This window comes from Myxine glutinosa, chromosome 8 (assembly GCF_964187855.1).
Source record: "Myxine glutinosa chromosome 8, kmMyxGlut1.1, whole genome shotgun sequence".
Taxonomy (NCBI): domain Eukaryota; kingdom Metazoa; phylum Chordata; class Myxini; order Myxiniformes; family Myxinidae; genus Myxine; species Myxine glutinosa.
The window spans coordinates 49,122,946-49,142,687 of NC_136268.1; the positions used below are offsets into that span (position 1 = coordinate 49,122,946).

At 43.9% G+C, this 19,742-nt stretch overlaps 1 protein-coding gene across 9 annotated transcripts in view; it reads right to left on the minus strand.

Annotated features, from left to right (window-relative positions):
• Positions 1-19,742, minus strand: part of WAPL (WAPL cohesin release factor) — a 181,126-nt gene that overhangs the window by 72,553 nt on the left and 88,831 nt on the right. For all 9 annotated transcript variants that reach the window (XM_078783251.1, XM_078783249.1, XM_078783248.1 and 6 more), the window contains 6 exons: positions 18,716-18,852; positions 18,249-18,360; positions 17,867-18,127; positions 16,492-16,603; positions 16,211-16,308; positions 11,691-11,767 (listed from right to left, as the gene is read on the minus strand). In XM_078783251.1, coding sequence (XP_078639377.1) covers positions 11,691-11,767; positions 16,211-16,308; positions 16,492-16,603; positions 17,867-18,127; positions 18,249-18,360; positions 18,716-18,852 — 797 coding nt within the window. The remainder of the gene's footprint in view (positions 1-11,690; positions 11,768-16,210; positions 16,309-16,491; positions 16,604-17,866; positions 18,128-18,248; positions 18,361-18,715; positions 18,853-19,742) is intronic.

Below are 19,742 nucleotides of genomic sequence, written 5' to 3' on the forward strand. Positions count from 1 at the left end.
TTAAGCACCCCCCCCCGTTTTTTTACAACCTCGCACATTACAAGTTTGTTGTCGTCAAAACAGTGTAATATACCCATGATATTGCTATATTTTCTGGAGAAGTGATATTATGGTCACATAAAAACATAACAATCATGCCGTTTTCAATATTTTATTCTGAATAATTTAAGGTGAAATTTTTTGGGAATTTTAGGCATATTTTCACCTCAATTTAAGTATGGAGCTATAGGTCCATCACGGACAGTGTGGATGACGTTTATGTTTTCTAACGTACAGTCATTGTTCTGAGAAGACCTCTAGCGATCTTTGCGTCAATAACGTGTGTAGGACCCACGTGATCGGATCACTGACTCAACCAATCACGTTTTTTCACTTTGATCACTCAATTTCATCAATGGATAATTGCTAATGTCATACCAATCATTATTTGATCTCACATACCTTAGAATATATGCCAATGTATACATATACACAAAGAATATATATTAGGGGGTGCTTACCTTAATTCGTTGTGTAGGGGTGCTTAACTTAATTCTTTGTGTATATATATAGATATTGTTGCGGTTGTGAGAATAAGGATAACCCCCCCCCCCCCCCCCCCTCTTAGTTAGTTGCAACACAACATGTAGCCTCGCTTAGTACAGTTATCTCTCATTAAATGTCTCTCATTGTCTCTAAAATTAAATTTAATGTCTCTATTGTCTCTTAAATTAAATTAAATGTCATTAAATGTCTCTAAAATCTCATAGTCTCCTTTCCTGTGTTAGTATGCGTTGAGCAGGCCAGTAAGTGTAGGCCTCAATTGGGCTAGAATGCCATGTGCTAGGGCCTAGAACAAGTCTGGCAGGCCCGAAGGATGAGCTGCAGGGGAGTGGCTGGTAAGCGGCAGGCAGCCAATGAACGCTCAAGGGGAGTGGCTAACAACGGCAGCCGGGGGAGGGGCTTGGAACATTCTGGTGGGACTCTGGGAGGGGCTATAAGAACCTGCCCCGGGCCCCCCATCCGAGTCAGAGGGGAGTCAGAGTGAGTCAGTCACCCAGTCAGAGTCAGAGTGAGAGTGGAGTCGACCAGTGCCCCAGTGACCCAGTCGGAGAGTGGAATCGAGTCAGAGTGTCGAAGGAGTAGCGTGTGTACGAACGAACTCTGTGAACGGTCTCGCTCTTGCCCACTGCCCCCGAACGATCTCTTCCGTACTAAGCTCCTTCTGTCGTAGTGAGGTGTGATCGAGGAATAGCACGAACTCTCCCTGTGCCCTGCGCTCTGCTGCCTGATAACAGCGCTTGCGAGGACGGTCCCTCCCGGGGCCACAGACGCACGATCTCCCTGCCAACGAGCTCCCTGCACACGTGCCGCGAACACCTCGAGGGACACGCCCGGCGAGCTGACCGGGGCGAACGGCGCCAAGGATGTTTGGAGCGCGTACTTTTCCTTCCTCCTTTTCCCCACGTGAATGAGTGGGCCCTTGTCCGGGGATAAGTTTAGACTGATTAAGTATCTGCTCTGTGTCTCTTTTCTTTGGCCATTGTAAATTGTATAATAAACCTGTGTTCTTCCTTACATTTGGTCGTTCACGTCATTTTCCACTATTGGCTTCGCACTGAAAAAGAACGCTCAATCGGGTTCAATAAGGATTAACGGCACGAGTCACGTGACACGCAGACCGCTCGGCGTATCCGACTTGCGTGATTCATGCGAGGTCCAGTCCCCGTCCTCGTGGCGGCGTGTGTATCGAAGGTACTTAGGGAATCGACCAGATACCCTTCCGCACGCTCGTTATGGGAGTGGTGGCTCGGCCTTGTGGACTCGAAGCACGAGGGGGAAAAAGGTTTAACCCCCCTCTGTATGTCGACGGGCTCGAGATCCGCAACAATATATATATATATATACAGTCACGTGAAAAAGTAAGTACACCCCGAGTAAAGTTTTGACTTTTTCAACATATTTCAACATACAGCTATTTGATCTTCATTTCAACAATATTGATAAAGGTGATATAATACAAGAAATATCATGAAACATTTACATTTTGTAGTCCATTGTATAATTTAAATAAACATAAATGCAAATTGCGCATGTGGAAAAAGTAAGTACACCCCTACATTTATCACAACTTCAAATACCTAAAATTAGAATCAGGTGGACCAGCTCAGGTGCAAATGATTAGAACATCGTTAGAGAGGACCTTGGAGGAACCTGTATTATTTAAACTTCAGACATTTAGTTTGGTTTGCTCTTTGTTGTTGAAATGTGCGGCGTCACCATGCCTAGATCAAAAGAGCTCTCTGAGGCCTTCAGAAAGAAGGTTATAGATACCTACGAGTCTGGGAAGGGATTTAAAAAGATCTCCAAACAATTTGAAATCAATAATTCGACTGTTTGGAAGATCACCTACAAGTGGAGAAGATTCCAAACAACTGCCAACTTGTTCAGGCCAGGCCGCCCCAGCAAGTTCAGCCCGAGAGCAAACCGCAAGATGCTGAAAGAAGTCTCTAAGAACCCCCAGAATGTCATCACGGGACCGACAGGTAGCTCTTGCCACTGTTGATGTCAAAGTGCACGAGTCTACCATTAGAAAGAGGCTGCACAAATTTGATCTACATGGGAGGTGTGCCAGGAGGAAACCTTTGCTGTCCAGAAAGAACATCAGGGCAAGACTAAAGTTTGCCAATGAACACCTAGGCAAAGACCAGCACTTCTGGAACAATGTGCTCTGGACAGATGAGTCAAAGATAGAGTTATTTGGCCACAGTACCAGAAGACATGTTTGGCGAAAACCAAAGACAGCATTTGACCACAAGAACCTGATACCAACTGTAAAGCGTGGTGGTGGAAATATTATGGTTTGGGCAGCTTTGCTGCATCAGGGCCTGGGCAGCTCACCATCATAGAATCCACTATGAATTCTTCATTGTACCAGAGGGTGCTTGAGGATAATGTGAGGCCATCTGTCGGAAGTTGAAGCTCAACCGAAGGTGGACCTTGCAACATGACAATGACCCTAAACATAGCACTAAATCCACCAAGGAATGGCTGTAAAGAAAGAAATGGAGGGTTCTCGAATGGCCAAGTCAAAGCCGGATGTAAATCCCATCGAGATGTTGTGGGGGGATTTGAAACGAGCTGTGCATGCAAGAAACCCGTCAAACATCACACAGCTGAAAGAATTTTGCATGGAGGAGTGGGCAAAGATTTCTCCCAGTCAGTGTCAGAGACTGGTAGACAGTTATAAGAAACGCCCACTTGAGGTTGTTTCTGCCAAAGGGGGCAATACCACCTATTAGAGCCAAGGGTGTACTTACTTTTTCCACATGCAAAATTTGCATTTATGTTTATTTAAATTATACAATGGACTACAAAATGTAAATGTTTCATGATATTTGTTGTATTATATCACCTTTATCTCTCAATATTGTTGAAATGAAGATCAAATAGCTGCATGTTGAAATATGTTGAAAAAGTCAAAACTTTACATGGGGTGTACTTACTTTTTCATGTGACTGTATATAAAGGACAATGTAGGAGCACACAAACACAAGTGTTACGGATTCGTCACTTCCGTTGTTGTGGTTTTCATCCACTGTAAACATTTTTGATTCCATGTACTATTATTGTTGTCATTTAAGGGAAATAGAGATTAATATTTTCAAAAGGTAAAAAAGTTAATGTTTTAAATGAAATGAAACCGGAACCAGACGACGACGAAGAGGAGGAGGAAGAGAAGGCGGAGCGAGCGAGTCGGACAAGAAGCCTAGCTGCTTCGAGGTCTGGAGCCAACATTGGCGAACGAGAGTCACGATTGAACTTTGGGGTTTCCTGGGAAAGGGTTTCCTGCGACAGAGTTGTCATCGCTGTGACAGGTAAACCTGCGTGACAGGTTTTGCGGTTGATTCCGGAGAGAATCATCAGAGTGCCGTTACGCCACGAGAACGGGCCGTCGGCCATATTTTTACCTCGCGCAGGATTTGCGCTTCGCTCAAGGTTTTTCACTTCGCTTCAACCATTTTCACCGCATTCAGACGTTAATCTGGTGTGTGTGTGCAACGTGGCTTTTGAGTGGGAAATCTGCGGTTCGCCGGTTGGGAGCCGTGGAACGTCCATACCCGAGGGTGTAATTTCCCGGTCGCCTTGAGGGCGCCTTTGCACAGCTTTGGCAGCCTGACTGTGACTGCCTCGAACGGGATTCTGGTCTCGATTAGACATCGTTCTGACGATCGCTGGAGCGGATCGACTTTGGCTTGATGCCGGAATAGAGACATTGGGGAATGTTCTTCTTTTCGCTCACTTGGAGCTCAGTGAGTTCTATTGTACGAACCTGATGGTACCATCATCGGAAATATATATTGGTTGTACAATTGATTACTATTGTTGTTGTACTGTTATTCTTGTGTGATCTTATTACAATACTTGTTTGTTGGTAACAATTGGTGTGATTTCACCATTGATCTTTGACACACAGAATAACACATCTTTCTGCCGTGACTCCTCTCGGGCTCGGAGGTACACCGTGACCAGGGTTTGGGGAGGAGCACGTAACAGAAATTGGGGGCTCGTCTTTGCTGACAAAATTCCCGAACATCCTCGCCTGGGATAGAATTCCCTAACATTCCCAAAATTCCCAAATTTGGAATCTTTCTCACATCCGAAAATTTTCAAAACAAAATTGGAAATTTTTTGTGTGAAGGTTAACAGGTGTTAACTGATAGTCACCATGGTGTTTGACGCAGAAAAGTTTGCGGCGTCCACTAATGAGGCACAGTTCCAAGCGTTAAAAAGATCGGAACTCTTGATATTAGCCAAATATTTTAACTTCGAGGTCCGAGTTAATATGAAGAAAGCAGAGATGCAGACATTGGTGGTAGAATCTCTGGTGGGACAAGGAACATGGAAAGAGGTAGCCTTGGATTGGTTACCCGAGGAAAAAGAAAATGTGGAGCTCCGGAAAATGGAGATGCAACTGCAGAGCCAGGAAAGGTTAAAAGCAGAGGAAAGCAAAGCAGAAAAGGAAAGAGCAGAACAGGAACAAGGACTCGAGGAGAGAAGAGCAGAGGAAAGGAGAGCTGAAGAAGAAAGAAGAGCAGAGGAAAGAGCAGAGGAAAGGAGAGCTGAAAAGGAACTCGAGGAAAGAAGAGCAGACAGGTACGAGGACTCGGGGAGAGAAGAGCAGAGGAAAGGAGAGCTGAAGAAGAAAGAAGAGCAGAGGAAAGGAGAGCCGAAAGGGAGTTAAAGGAACGTGACATGGAGTATCAGAAGGAACTTAAACTCAAGGAGCTAGAATTACTGGGAGAACGGAGAGAAGTAGTATCCATGCCGGCTAGTTCGACAACTAGTCAGAACACTTGGGATGTTGGTAGGCATGTGAGGCTGGTTCCACCCTTCAATGAAAAGGAGGTAGCCAAGTTTTTTTTACACTTTGAGAAAGTGGCTCAAATGCTAAAATGGCCTGTGGGGTCCTGGACTATGTTAGTGCAAAGTGTTCTGGTGGGTAAAGCTCAAGATATATTTTCGGCTTTACCGATTGACCAATGTGCAGATTATGAGATAGTGAAGAAAACCATTCTCAAAGCCTATGAATTGGTCCCTGAAGCTTACCGGCAAAAATTCAGGAATGCCAGGAAGAGGGAGAGTGAGACCCATGTGGAGTTTGCCAGAATGAAGGAAACCATGTTTGAACAGTGGTGTGATTCAAAAGGAGTGGGGAAAGACTTCGAACGATTGCGACAATCGATCCTGGTGGAGGAATTCAAACAGTGTGTCCACGCGGACATTAAAGTACATCTGGATGAAAAGAAAGTACCAGAGTTGTATGAGGCAGCAACCGTGGCAGATGACTATGCCTTGACACACAGGATGGGGTTCCACAAACCTAACTTCCCGCCAAGAGTTAGCCAGGGGATTTATGGTAAATCAGGGGCGGAGAACAAATATTCATGGAGGCGGACTCGAGATGACTATGGGGACAAATCTGATACCGCGAATTTTAGGGATCAGAAGACTATAGTTCCAAGACAGACCTATCTTCCGGGGGGCCCGAGGCAGACCACGAGTTTTTCCTCCGGGCCTACTTGCGCTTTTTGCAAGAAACCTGGGCATTTGATGTCCCAATGTTACGCCCTGAAAAGGAAAAATCAGGAGCGGAGTCAGACTAGTACAACTCCGAATGCATTGGCAAATGCGAGAAATCGTCCTTGGAGGACAGTGCCTTGTGAAGGTTCCCATGCCAAAGTTACGGCATCACAGAACGACCTTGTTCAAGAGGGTTACAAACCTTTTATTTCAGAGGGGTTTGTGTCACTGGATGGAGATTTAACGAACCAGAGACCTGTTAGGGTATTGAGGGACACAGGAGCACAACAATCTTTGATGCTTGAAGGCATTTTGCCATTGTCAGAGAAGACGGCAACTGGTGTTAGTGTTCTTTTACTGGGGGTTGGTGGCTATGTTAAAGCTCCTCTTCATGTCATCCATTTGAAGTCTGATTTGGAGTCAGGACCGGTCACCGTAGGTTTACAAGCCACTCTTCCTGTAAAGGGAATCTCTTTTGTTATCGGGAATGATTTGGCCGGTGGACGAGTTTCTGGTAATCCGATGTTTGTTGAAAAGCCTAGTATGGAAAATAACACCGCACAGTTAGAGCAGGAGATTCCGGGTATCTTTCCATCCTGTGCCGCGACTCATGCTATGGGTAGGAAGCGCTTTGAAGAGAAGGAGAAGGTACTGACGTCACGCTTTGCACAGGCACTTCTTGTCGAGTACCCTGAAACTAAGTGTCAGCACACACAAGTCATGGATGGAGGCAATGTTGGCAAGCTCTTTGTAGGTGGACTGAACTTTGACACAAGTGAAGATGTTCTGGACTCTATCTTTGGCAAATATGGACCACTCTTGGAAGTGCTGCTGATAAAAGACAGGGAGACGCAAAAGTCGAGAGGGTTTGGCTTTGTCACGTTTGAAAACACAAAGGACGCCAAAGATGCAGAAAAGGATTTGAATGGCAAGGATTTGGATGGTCGGACCATAACAGTAGAGAAGGCAGGCCATGGGCGTCGAGGGGGCTACAGAGGAGGAAAACGTGGAGGTAGTTTCAGGGGTGGCTATGGCTCCGGGGTGGGAGTAGTAGTTTTGGTGGCGGCCGCAGTCGTGATTACTACGGAGGCCCCCAGCAGCAGCAGCGCAGTTTTGGCAACTCTCGACGGGATGACTATTACCGTGGTAGCCGAGATGGGGACCGCTACTCACGTGACTACAGCACCCGACTCTACAACCGTGATTATGATTTTTATGATCAAGAGAAGAGTTGGAAGCACTGAGTGCTCAGGAGCAGCCGAGCCAAGATTCCTACACGGATTAACCCGTGAACTCCACGTTCCTAAATGCGTCCATGCAGTGAATACTTCCAGGCCTCACCACCCAACCACCATGAAACCTGGCTCTCAGCTTGGCCTCCTTCAAAAAAGTGCTGTAGATTTGCTTTGCTTTGGATTTTTCATCACAACCCCTTAACCTTCATTCAAAAAAATGAAAAATAAAAATCAGAGGTTGATGAGATGGAGTTTGGCTTTACAGGAGTTCAACTTGGAAATTGAGCATGTAAAGGGCAGGGACAATGTCGTTGCTGATGCTTTGTCCAGAGTGAACTAACTTTGGAAATTTCCGTAGGTTGTTTGGAAGTTTTGTTGCTTTATTTTGGGGAATATTAATTATTGTGGCTCACGTGTATTGATAATTTGGGTGCGAGTTTTACTTTTGTTTGTTAAAAGAGTTTTTGCAGGAAAAGAAAGTGTTCACGATGTTCAAACTTTCTTTCTTGAGGGGGGGGAAGTGTTACGGATTCGTCACTTCCGTTTTTGTGGTTTTCATCCAATGTAAAAAAATTTGATTCCATGTATTATTTATTGTTGTCGTTTAAGGGAAATAGAGATTAATATTTTCAAAAGGTAAAAAAGTTAATGTTTTAAATGAAACCGGAACCGGACGACGACGAAGAGGAGGAGGAGGAAGAGAAGGCGGAGCGAGCGAGTCGGACAAGAAGCCTAGCTGCTTCGAGGTCTGGAGCCAATGTTGGCGAACGAGAGTCACGAGTGAACTTTGGGGTTTCCTGGGAAGGGGATTCCTGCGACAGAGTTGTCATCGCTGTGACAGATAAACCTGCGTGACAGGTTTTGCGGTAGATTCCGGAGAGAATCATCAGAGTGCCGTTACGCCACGAGAACGGGCCGTCGGCCATATTTTTACCTCGCGCAGGATTTGCGCTTCGCTCAAGGTTTTTCACTTCGCTTCAACCATTTTCACCGCATTCAGACGTTAATCTGGTGTGTGGGTGCAACGTGGCTTTTGAGTGAGAAATCTGCGGTTCGCCGGTTGGGAGCCGTGGAACGTCCATACCCGAGGGTGTGATTTCCCGATCGCCTTGAGGGCGCCTTTGCGCAGCTTTGGCAGCATGACTGTGACTGCCATCCGAATGGGATTCTGGTCTCGATTAGACATCGTTCTGACGATCGCTGAAGCGGATTGACTTTGGCTTGATGCCGGAATAGACATTGGGGAATGTTCTTCTTTTCGCTCACTTGGAGCACAGTGAGTTATATTGTACGAACCTGATGGTACCATCATAGGAAATATATATTGGTTGTACAATTGATTACTATTGTTGTTGTACTGTTATTCTTGTGTGATCTTAATACAATACTTGTTTGTTGGTAACAATTGGGGTGGTTTCACCATTGATCTTTGACACACAGAATAACACATCTTTCTGCCGTGACTCCTCTCGGGGCTCGGAAGTACACCGCGACTGGGGTTTGGGGAGGAGCACGTAACACAAGCAACCGGGTTTTTTTTCCCCGCAATTACACAACATTGGTATTCCCCATCAATGAATCGACGGGTCTTATACGCTTCGAGTAGTTATCACATATAATATCTGGCAGTGAGCAAAGTAAGATATAATTTGAGTTTGCAATGCAGAGTAAGAAGGACTGGCCAATCACAGAGTACTCTGCATGCAACATGGAAAAGCTATTTGCTCAGAGAAAAACAAATCATCATATTACGCATTGCATTAATGCATGACTTGGCATGCATGTCAAGTTATGCCCGATGTAGACTTTGGTAAAGTGCATGCATTTTGGGGCACAGCCCAAAAAGAGACCTTACACGCTGCAGCAAGTTCAGGTGCAAGCAAAGACTGGAGATTGTGAGGAATATACATAAGTAAAATCATAAGAGGTATCTAGAAGAGTAAAAAATATGGAACAGCTGTCAATCTCTTTTTACTTTCAAATCTGTTACCTTACATCCTCTTAACCCAAACCCATGGTCACGACCCAAATGAGGGTCGCGAGTGTGCTCCTGATGGTCACGGGACGGTCTCATTACTACAAACAAAGTAAGTATTGCCTGCAGCTTGCTTGTCTTTATTTACGTGTTGTTTTTGCTGAATGTTACTGTGTGTGGAGCCAAATAATATAATAATTGATATTAAAAACAATTAACTTTACAATTGATCATTTTTAACTTTTTGACCAATTTCCAATGTTTTTGAAAAATGTTATAATTTATAACTTTTCATTCCAGGTCTGGTATTTAACTGGAAAAATGGCCCAACGCAAAACACAACTGCAGTACAAGCCTGAGTTTTTGAAATATGGCCTCACTGAGATGAGAGAAATATCTGGGAATGTCCGACCTCAGTGTGTTCAGTGCCTGGAAGTCCTCGCCAATAAATCGATGAAGGAAAACAAATTGAAGCGTCATTTGCAATCAGTTCATCCAAATTTTGTCGAAAAGCCACTGAGTTAATGGGAGGACAAAGAAGAACAGTTAAAATGAAGTCTGATTGGTGCTCCCTCGAGTTCAGCCTTTTCTCTTTCTTTCGATTCCTTGGTGTCCTTTGAAGTGGTGTGGTATATTGCAAGATGCAAAAAAACCCATAACATTGGAGAGGAGCTGGTGAAGCCAGCAGCAGTGGCAATGGTGAAAACCGTTTGCGGAGCAGAGGTTGCCAAGAAGATTGAATCTGTACCACTTTCAGACAATCGAATCAAACATCGAATTGATCTCATTTCAGATGATATTTTGACTCAACTGATTGTGGCACTGAAAAAAAGCAGGAAATTTTTCGTTGCAGACGGATTAATCAGTAGACATTGCAGGTGACGCTCAACTTATGGTTTTTGTAAGGCATAGAGGAGAAGACGACACTCTGGAAGAATTTTGTTTCTGCAATGCCCTGTCAAGTACCACCACTGGAGAAGACATCTTTGATATGATGCACAATTTTTTTCAAGAAACATGATCTAGACTGGTTCGCTGGACTGGCTGTGTGCACTGACGGAGCTCCATCTATGATAAGAAGTCGTTTGGGTTTTGTTACTCATGTTAAAGCAGAAAACCCTGATATCATAATAATTCAATGATTCTTACATTGGGAAAAACTTTCCACTCAACGTTTGCAACCGGACCTCCATGTAATTTTCAATGATGCTATCCAAATTGTAAATTTCATCAAGGCCAGGGCTTTAAACTCATGCATTTTCCATAAAATGTGTGAAGAGATGGGATCACATCACCAGGTCTTGCAGTTCCACTCTGATGTTCGTTGGCTCTCTCGAGGGAAGATTCTCAGAAGAGTTATTGAACTAAAAACGGAAACTGGAAATTTTTTTTACGTCAGAAGAGACATGCATTGGCAGAAAGCTTTAAAGATGCTGCTTGGCTGGCAAAGCTTGCCTATTTGGGTGACATCTTCATGCACCTGAATTCAGACATGCATGGCCATCATCATACAATGGTGGACATAGGTGAAAAAATTGCCTCATTCAAGAAAAAGCTTGCTCTTCAGAGAAAAACTGGCTAAAGGAAAAACGGCTGCATTTCCAGAACTGAGTGCTGTGCTGGAATAATCCGTCGGAAATATCCCTTGGTGACGTCAAAAGTATTTTCAAAGATCATCTGAAGAACCTTCAGGAAGAAATGGACAGGTATTTTCCAGAAAACGTCGACCTCAAGAAGCATAGTTGGATCAGAAATGTGTTCAATGTGGACGTCGGTGAAGTCGGAGAAGATATTCCGGGATTTCAAGAAAAACTTATCGAACTCCAGGAAAATCAAGTGCAGAAGCAACGCTTTGAAAAGCTCCCGTATTCGAAATTTTGGACCCAACTTGAGGATAAGCCCATTCTGACTAGGGAAGCTGAAATAGCTCTTCTCCCTTTTCCAACAATATATCTCTGTGAATAGGGATTTTCAGGTCTTGTTGCAATCAAGACCAAAGCAAGGAACCGCGTGGATCCTCAGCATGACTTGCGTTGTGCTCTGTCCATCAACATGAAACCAAACTTAGAGGAGCTTACCCACAAAATGAAGCAGCATCACGGCAGCCACTGAGAAAATCTTCGTGTAATAAAGTCTCATTTTCATGTAAATTTGTTTTTCATTTTGTCCAATTAAAAACTCTTTGAAGATCATTATGTGTTGGTAATTCATTCAATAAAACTATATGAATAAACACAACATATCAAAATAATAGGTCATTAACACTGCATGTACAGCGTTTCGGGTCGCCAGGCCAAGACAAGATTGTATTCGTTGTCGCCACCAAAAAAGTTTGGGAACCTCTGTCTTAACCCAACACCTATATAACACCATATAATTATGGTTATGTGCATAGCTCAAAGACGCACACTGCTTACCTTGCTGTGGACACGACGAGCTGAGAGTCACTGTAAGCGATCAAGTAAACCTGGTTCTCAGGGTTGTTTACAGTAACCTTAAAAAGGGGGAGAAAATAAAAATAGATTTGTCAATGTCAGTCTCAAGAGAGTAAAATGCAAAAGATGCTGATCATTTAATGAAAAGATAATCTTTGGGTATATTTTGACATGTTATTCTCAGCTACTCTCATTATTTGTCCCTTTGTGCATTATGACTATATTCATGTTCACATGAGCCAGGGCTAGCACTTGATCAAAGCATGCCATGTGGAAGGCATTTGCTTTGGATTCTCATTGGACAAAAATACTTTTTAGAGCTTCAGTAACCAAAAAGAATGTTTCATACAAAACTAGAATGGCACTCTTCAATGTCGTGACATCGATCGATATGCATCATTACACATACATCATTACACATACTTATACAAAGTTTGATTTAAATCCCTTCAGCACCTGTTCTCAAGGATCACATTTTTACCTGACATGACCTCTGACGCCAGAATCTAATCAGTTTATCATAATATATACTTATACCAACTTTGGTCAAAATCCCATCACTGCTTCACAAGTTAGCGCAGTAACAAAATTTTTACCTAATGGGACATCTGACCTTCGACCTCTTGACCCCATAGTCTAATCCTTTTATCTTTGCATCATTATACATATTTGGACCAAGTTTGACTACGTTGCCTTCAGCCGTTCTTAAGTTATCGCAGCAAAGGTAATCTATTACAGACTTTGACGTAACACTTTTTTAGCAGTTGGAACTGCTGCTAAGCTCAATTCTGCAGTTTAAATTTTGAAATTAGGTTTACGTTAACAGCTTATAGAGCACATCTCATTTTAGTTTCAAAACGTGTGCGAAGATTAAATAAAGGCACAAACACTGCCCGGAGAAGTACGGAGAGTTGTACGAGGGTGGAGGGAAGAGTGTGTGTGTGTGTGTGTGTGTGTGGGGGGGGAGGGGGGGTTGGAGGGTGCGGGGGGGGGGGGGGTAGAAAGATGTAGGTCCCTGTACATAGAGAGTCCCGACATGGCGGTGTTCATGCCTGTATTTAATTTCCGCACACATTATGAAACTAAATTGGGATGCGCTCGACAAACTCTTAACCTGAACCTAATTTCAACATTTAAACAGTGGAACTGAGCTAAACAGCAGTTCCAACTGCTAGAAAGTGTTTATTTGATATTTAAAAAAATGTCTACGAGCATTTCCAGGTGGTGTTTAGTATGACCCCTTTAGGAGGGGTGGGGGGGGGGGGGGGTTTACATGCTGATCCCTTAAGCATCGTCCCGATCCTTTATCTTAAGCACGAGCATTTTGTGCACCACTCTATATAAAACGAAGGAGTTTCTACCACATAGCATTTTGCCGGTCCTGGAAGATGCCATGACAGTCCGGAGAACCAGCGGAGGTTCCAGACGTAGCAGACAGACCTGACTGGTCACGCACGGAATGTATTCCGGAGGCCCGTGAGGAACATACTTTGTTATGTAACTATTCCAAGTTACGGGTTCGGCATTTGGGCACGAGAATTGGATTTTTGTAAAGCGTCGACACCTTTGCAAAGTTTGCCGGCTCACCCCGCTTCACCCGGGGCCCTCAACCAGCGAGAAGTATCTGCAGCCTCCACCATTTGTGAATACCTCGGACCCTCTATGGGGGCGCCAGAACCCGACAAAGTAGGTCCCTGGTTCGACTTTTCCACTTCCGCGATCGCATTTATAAATTGCGGTGCTCGGTGCGAGTTCCAACTATGTAGCGTGGATCATGCGGAGCCCTCAGCGTGGCTCGGTGGGAATCTTTCCGTACATTGGAGATGTATGTATGACCTCTGTAACTTGGGGGTACCACAGACCCTCCACGGGGGCACTACAGGCTGCAAACATAGGTGCCACACTCAACTTTTCCGCTCATGCCACTCGGCAAGTTTCCAACTACATAGTCTGACTCACTCGGGGCCCTAAGCATCGGTGGATATCGTCGCGTAGTGCGAACACAAATCTACGGGCTCCATAATATGCGGGTATCCCAGACCCTTGGTGGGGGCGCTTCAGGGCACCAAAGTAAGTCCCTTGATCACGCCAACAACTGCACACTTAGTGAGCCTTAGAACGGCAGAAAGCAAAAGTGTAACTGTTTGACGGAGGAGGGTGGGGGGGCAATTTGACATCTCACCCCAAGCGTCATTTTACCTCGATAAGCCACTGCTTTTACCAACTCTGGTCAAAATGCCATCACTGGTTCATAAGTTATCATGGTAAAATTATTTTTTACTGAACATGACCTGTGACCTTTGACCTTGTGGCCCCACAATCCAATCAGTTCATCTTTACATTATACATACACAACCTATACCAAGTTTGCCTTGGATCCCTTCAGCTGTTCTCAAGTTATAATGGTTACGAAAACCTATCGCGGATGGACGGATAGACGCACGGACAGACAACCCGAAAAAAAAGCAATGCCTCCAGTGACATCGTCAGCGAAGACTTCAAAAAATTACTACTCGAACAAGATTCGGTGGACAGATAATTTCAGATAATTTGAATGTCAATTGTTTATTTGTTGACAAAGAGACCGGACACAAAAGCCCCCACACCCCCTCCCCTGAGACGGAAAAAGACAGAGTACCCAAAAGACTGCGAGGACCCAAAGGATCCCAAAGGATCCCGAAGACATAAAATACCCAAACAACCCCGAGGACCCAAAATACCCTGAGTGCCCCAAAAGACCAAAAGACCTAAGGATCCAAAAGGCCCAGAAGGCTCCGAGAACCCCAAAGACCCAAAGGACCCAAAAGCCCCAGAAGACCAAAAAGACCCCAGGACCCTGAAGACCCAAAATACCCCATGGACCCAAAATATCCAAACAACCCCGAGGACACAAACGAACCCGGAGACCGCCTAATGACCTTAAAGACCCCCAAAGATTCCTAAGTCCTCTTAGACCCTTTAGATCCCTTCGCCCTTTTGAGCTTTACACTCCTTAAGTCCCTTTAGACCCCTTAGATCTTCCACCATTTTGACTCTTTACATCCTTCAGACAGATTAGACAGCTTGGACCCTTGATCATTTACAGCTTTAGACCACTTGGACCTTTTTAGACCCTTTCTACATGCTTTTCTTTATTTAGACCATCATTTTTTTTTTTCCAGAAAGTGATGCGCAAACTTGACCCACCTGGTATCTCTAACAATATGCTGGGATCTCTAACACACTTACTTGCCCCTATTGCCATCATTGTTCACAACGATCGACATCATTTTGCTGTCTTGCAGTGAGAGTATAAAACTATCGCCCTAAATCAAACGAGCAACCATCTTTGGAGTTGGAATTTTACAAGATACATAACACTAAATGGAGAATTAGAAAAAGGTTTTACTGAAATTTGCACTGCAGCATCATAATCAAATATCACACAAACAAGCCCTGGTTTGACTTAAGCATTAATCGTAAACATTTCATTGAAATGCATTTGCACACCTGTCCTTCCATGCTACCCCTGTCTGTCACTGTCTGTCAAGGACACGTAAACAGCACTTGCATAGTTTTAAAATATTTATTGACCGATATATTCAGCCACAATTCAAAATATACACTTAATTGTCAGGTAGAATACCAGATAACGAAATAACATGCCTTTGGATGCCGATGAGCCGAAATGGGGGAAAAAACACTCGTGACTAACACAATCATGGCTGTGCTTAGCCCCCATATATGCATAATCACGTTTAAAAAAAAAATCATTAATCCTTAGGCCTCAACATTAACTTTTTTCAACAACATTAACTCAATTATAAAGTTTTCCCCAGCGCATGGGCGTGGTTGGGTCTAAAAATATCTTATTAGTCACTGCTAATCACTGTGGCTTTAAATAAAAAATAATTACATTTGACGTCAAGATATTTCAGGTTTATTAGTCCCCTACTGGTGTACACCGGAGGGGACTATAGGTTTGCACGCCGTCCCTCCGTCCCTCCGTCTGTCAGTCCGTCACGCAAAGAACAGCTTTCCGGACTTTTTTTCTAAACTCTTAATGCTAATGATTTCAAACTTGGTACGTGGTTTCCTCATGATAAGTTACAGATCAAGTTCGAACTTCACGACGTTTCGATCATTTTTGACAAAGTTATGGCACTCTGAACTTTGGTAATTTCCCCAACAGTTTTCCGGACGACAGACTGCCGGTAGGGGACATGTATTGCAGTGCAATACTCAGAATGCTTGTTAAACTTTGAGGTGGTAAAATTGACCTGTCCCTCAGGCAGATTTATTGATGTTTTCACTTGTCTGTCAGACAGAATTCCCCGAGTCAGTAGATGCTCATTAATGTTGAACCATGATACTTTATTCACACAAATCAGCTCTATCACTGCCTCATGAATTATATCAAAGCTGGCATCAGTCAGCCTCTTAAAAGACCGAGATAACCACTGTCAATAAAAATGAAGACTCTTATAACTCGAAAATGCAAAAACGGAGAAATAGCAACATACACTCTCAAGTACACGTAAACAGCGCTCAGCCCCACGAAGAGCCACCACGAGCTCATCATCTTCCACTTCCTCGGTGAACTTCTTTCCACATTCAGTAACTAGGCAAAGTGAGGTGGAAACACAAGGAAAGCATGCGAGAAAACATGACATCGAATTCACTTCTCAAAATAAACAAATAATGATTTGTGTAAACATGCAAATAGTAACCTGGTTAGCCAATTGTAAGATATGAGCGAACTCTACAACTGACAAGTATTGATCAAAAGCCAGAACTGTTATACCTTTATCGATAATATGGTCGAGTCCTCCAAGGAGCCTAAGCTCCTCCTTGAACCAATCCCCAGCACGGCGTGATGTTAGCGAAAGAAGGGTTTCCATCGCCAGATGAGCAGTCTATCAGGAGAAGGCAATGAGTGGAAAGCGTCGTGTTTGCAGTAAGCAAATGGCATTGTTCATTTCAGTGGGTCACGGATAGCACACGTTAAAGGAAGCACTAGTGTGTGCTCAAATTACATTTTGCAAATCAAGCACGAGCACAAAACTAGTTAATATTGATTGTGTAAAAATATCAATAACTAGAAAGCATCTCAAAATGGACAGCCCATCCACATTTGCTTTGTAATCAAATCAAACTTGAGGAAAACAACAACTTAAAAATATATATGTTGTAAATTTTAAAAATTTCTGTTCTCCCAATTTAATGTATATTTGACTGAATATATGAATGATCGTTTTAAGGCCATTTTCCCCACTAGAGCGGGGGTTAGCCTTGCCATGCCCCATGACAATCATGGTTCCCTGTTTGAGGCAATGTTTTTATGGCCGGATGCCCTTCCTGACGCCAACCCTTGGTCGCCTCTTACGATGCGCAGGGATACGGTGTACCTATTCTAAATCGGGGTACACACCGTGATCATTCATCCCAGCAAGCTGGAACTCAATTTGCCGACCTCGGAAGGATGACAGGCTGAGTCAACCCCCCTGGCATTAATTCAGCGATCAACCGGGATTCAAACCCAGGATCCTAGGATCCCAAGCCGGCACCCTAACCGCTAAGCCAACACCAGGCTTTAATGTATATTTGACTGAAATAAATAAAATAAAGGTCTGTCGAAAATTTGATGACAAAAGCTCAAATGGTAAAAAGTTAAGGCCTGGTCAGACACAGTGAAGCTAAAATGGTAAACAAACACGGAAGTGATTAAAAAATACAGCCGTCTCGTGCTGACGTGTGGTGGAAGGGCTAAATAAGGCCTATTTCTATTCACTGTGACTTTGGCCGACATTTTGACCCAATTATTAACGAGTCTTCTCATTTTCATAATGACGGCAACTCATTTCCATTCCTTCAAGGAGCAGACTTCCTGTGTTATGCTCTTCCATCCAGTCTATCAATTAGTCTGCACTATGACCCCACCATTCCCCTCCCCCACCCTCCATTGTCTTGGCCTTATACACTCAATTATATTTTCCTGCCTCAAGATATGAATTTATACCAGCAAAGATAACATCGATTGGTAAAATAAAGTTACGAAAAGATCAGGACACAGAAAATGTCACCCACATATTCCAAACACGACCAAGTAGTAGAAAGAAAAAAAAAGCACGACCAAGTAGTCAGTTAAGCAGACGACACGCAATTATCGAGGCACACACCGTGATGTTCTCCAGGTCGAGATGGCGGTCGTGTACCCGCTCACAGAGCTTTCTAATTCTCTCTCTGTGCCTCTGCCCCTCACGCGATTCTCCACTGTCCAGTCCCCCCACGTCTCCACCAGTGCCACTTCCGTCCGCTCCCCCTGCAGGGTCTAGCTCCAGCAGACGGATGAGCAGTTCCAAACATCCTCGATCCAGGTCCATGTTGAGCCGATCACGGCTCAACACGTACATGAGAGCAGCCGTACACAATGCCAGGTTCTGTAGGCATGAGATGCAAATCGCTCACGACAATAAAAGATGAAGCATTCAAGCTGCTCTTCAAAACGTTTTTTTATTATAAAAAAATACTTTTGGTATACACAAGACATCACATTCGTACCTGATCCTCCTGCGCGTCACTGAGGAGTCGAAAGAGCTTAACAACCATGCCGTGCGCACGCAGGTGCATGCGGAAACTCGGCATGGCACACTTCATGGCAAGACTGACGGTGCTACAAGCAACATGGGAGACGAGGAATATTCAAAACCCCAACCTCATGTTATGTCGATGAACCTTTACAAGGAAGCTACAGTATTTCAAGGTACAACTTCAAAGATTAAATAATGGCCATCATTTCATAATTAGTCCATCATTTCGTAAGCATGTCAAACAAGTAGAAAGCGAACGCAAGTGACGACAACACAAAAGCAAACCATCAGTGCAAAATAAACAGATTAATACCGAGACATATCGGCACTCCAAATCGGTCTCCTAAAAAGGCTCAGACTCTTTTGATTCAAAGTTTGGAAATAAGCAAACACAAAGTGCTGTTTGCCCACGTATGATGCAATGCAAAGATATCGAACCTGAGGCAGCGAATGTTGACCGGCTGCTCCGGCTTGAGGCCACTCAGAAGGTACTCAACGTCATCCGAGAACTCTTGCGTTTCACCGAACTCCAGTACCTCGTTGAAAGCCTTCACTTGTCGGACCACTGTGTAGAGCTAATGAAACCAATAGGTTGAAAAGGTTATTGCAGCATAGCTTCAGAAATAAATTATAATTAAAATGCAGACATGCCAGGTAAATGTTTTTAATATTAGTTTGGATATTTTGGGCAGTTGAAAAGATCAGATCATGAATCATGCGCTATACAGAGTCTGTGCTGCCGAACCAGCTATATGGCTAGGGTTACAATCCTGGACGGGACGCCAATCCGACACAGGAAGTCGTGTCAGAAATTTGGAATTTCTTTAGGATGCCAGCAATAGCTCGCCTAGTCTTTGTGAAGGACACCATGGGATCTTTAACGCCCACCAACTAATCCAGCAGACAGGACGCCAGTTTAACGTCCACCCGAGAGACACGTTGATGAATCACCTGCATGTGAAACACCGGGATGACACAGTTTATAGCTGGGTCGGGAATCAAACTCAGGCTGGACAGCTTAGAGGTGAGTGGGCATACCTCCTGGCCATCCTATCAACCTAGTCGAAAATATTCTTACTTAAGTGGTACTCTCGAATATCAAACCATGGAGTGCCCGGGTTTGCTCCAAATTTCCCATTACCAATTCGATGCTGAAAACACGAGTGAGTTGAGTTTGTAGTGAAGATCAAGGAATGAGGCACTACCTTGGGAGAACAGAGTGGATCAATTTTAGAGTGGAGAGAAAATTTATGGGTTGCAGAAATTGAATAATATTCCCAAATAAAGTTAAATTCATTAAAGCATGTCTCACAAAATACCAAAATAAGTATCCTTTTAATAAAAGCCATACATGGCTGGTCAACAGCAAAGCCTCAGCATGAAGAGGGGGAATAAAAATCAACTTTTTCTCCCACAAGTCAAAAGGTCTCAGTGTGAAGGGAGAATAATAATAATATATAAAAAT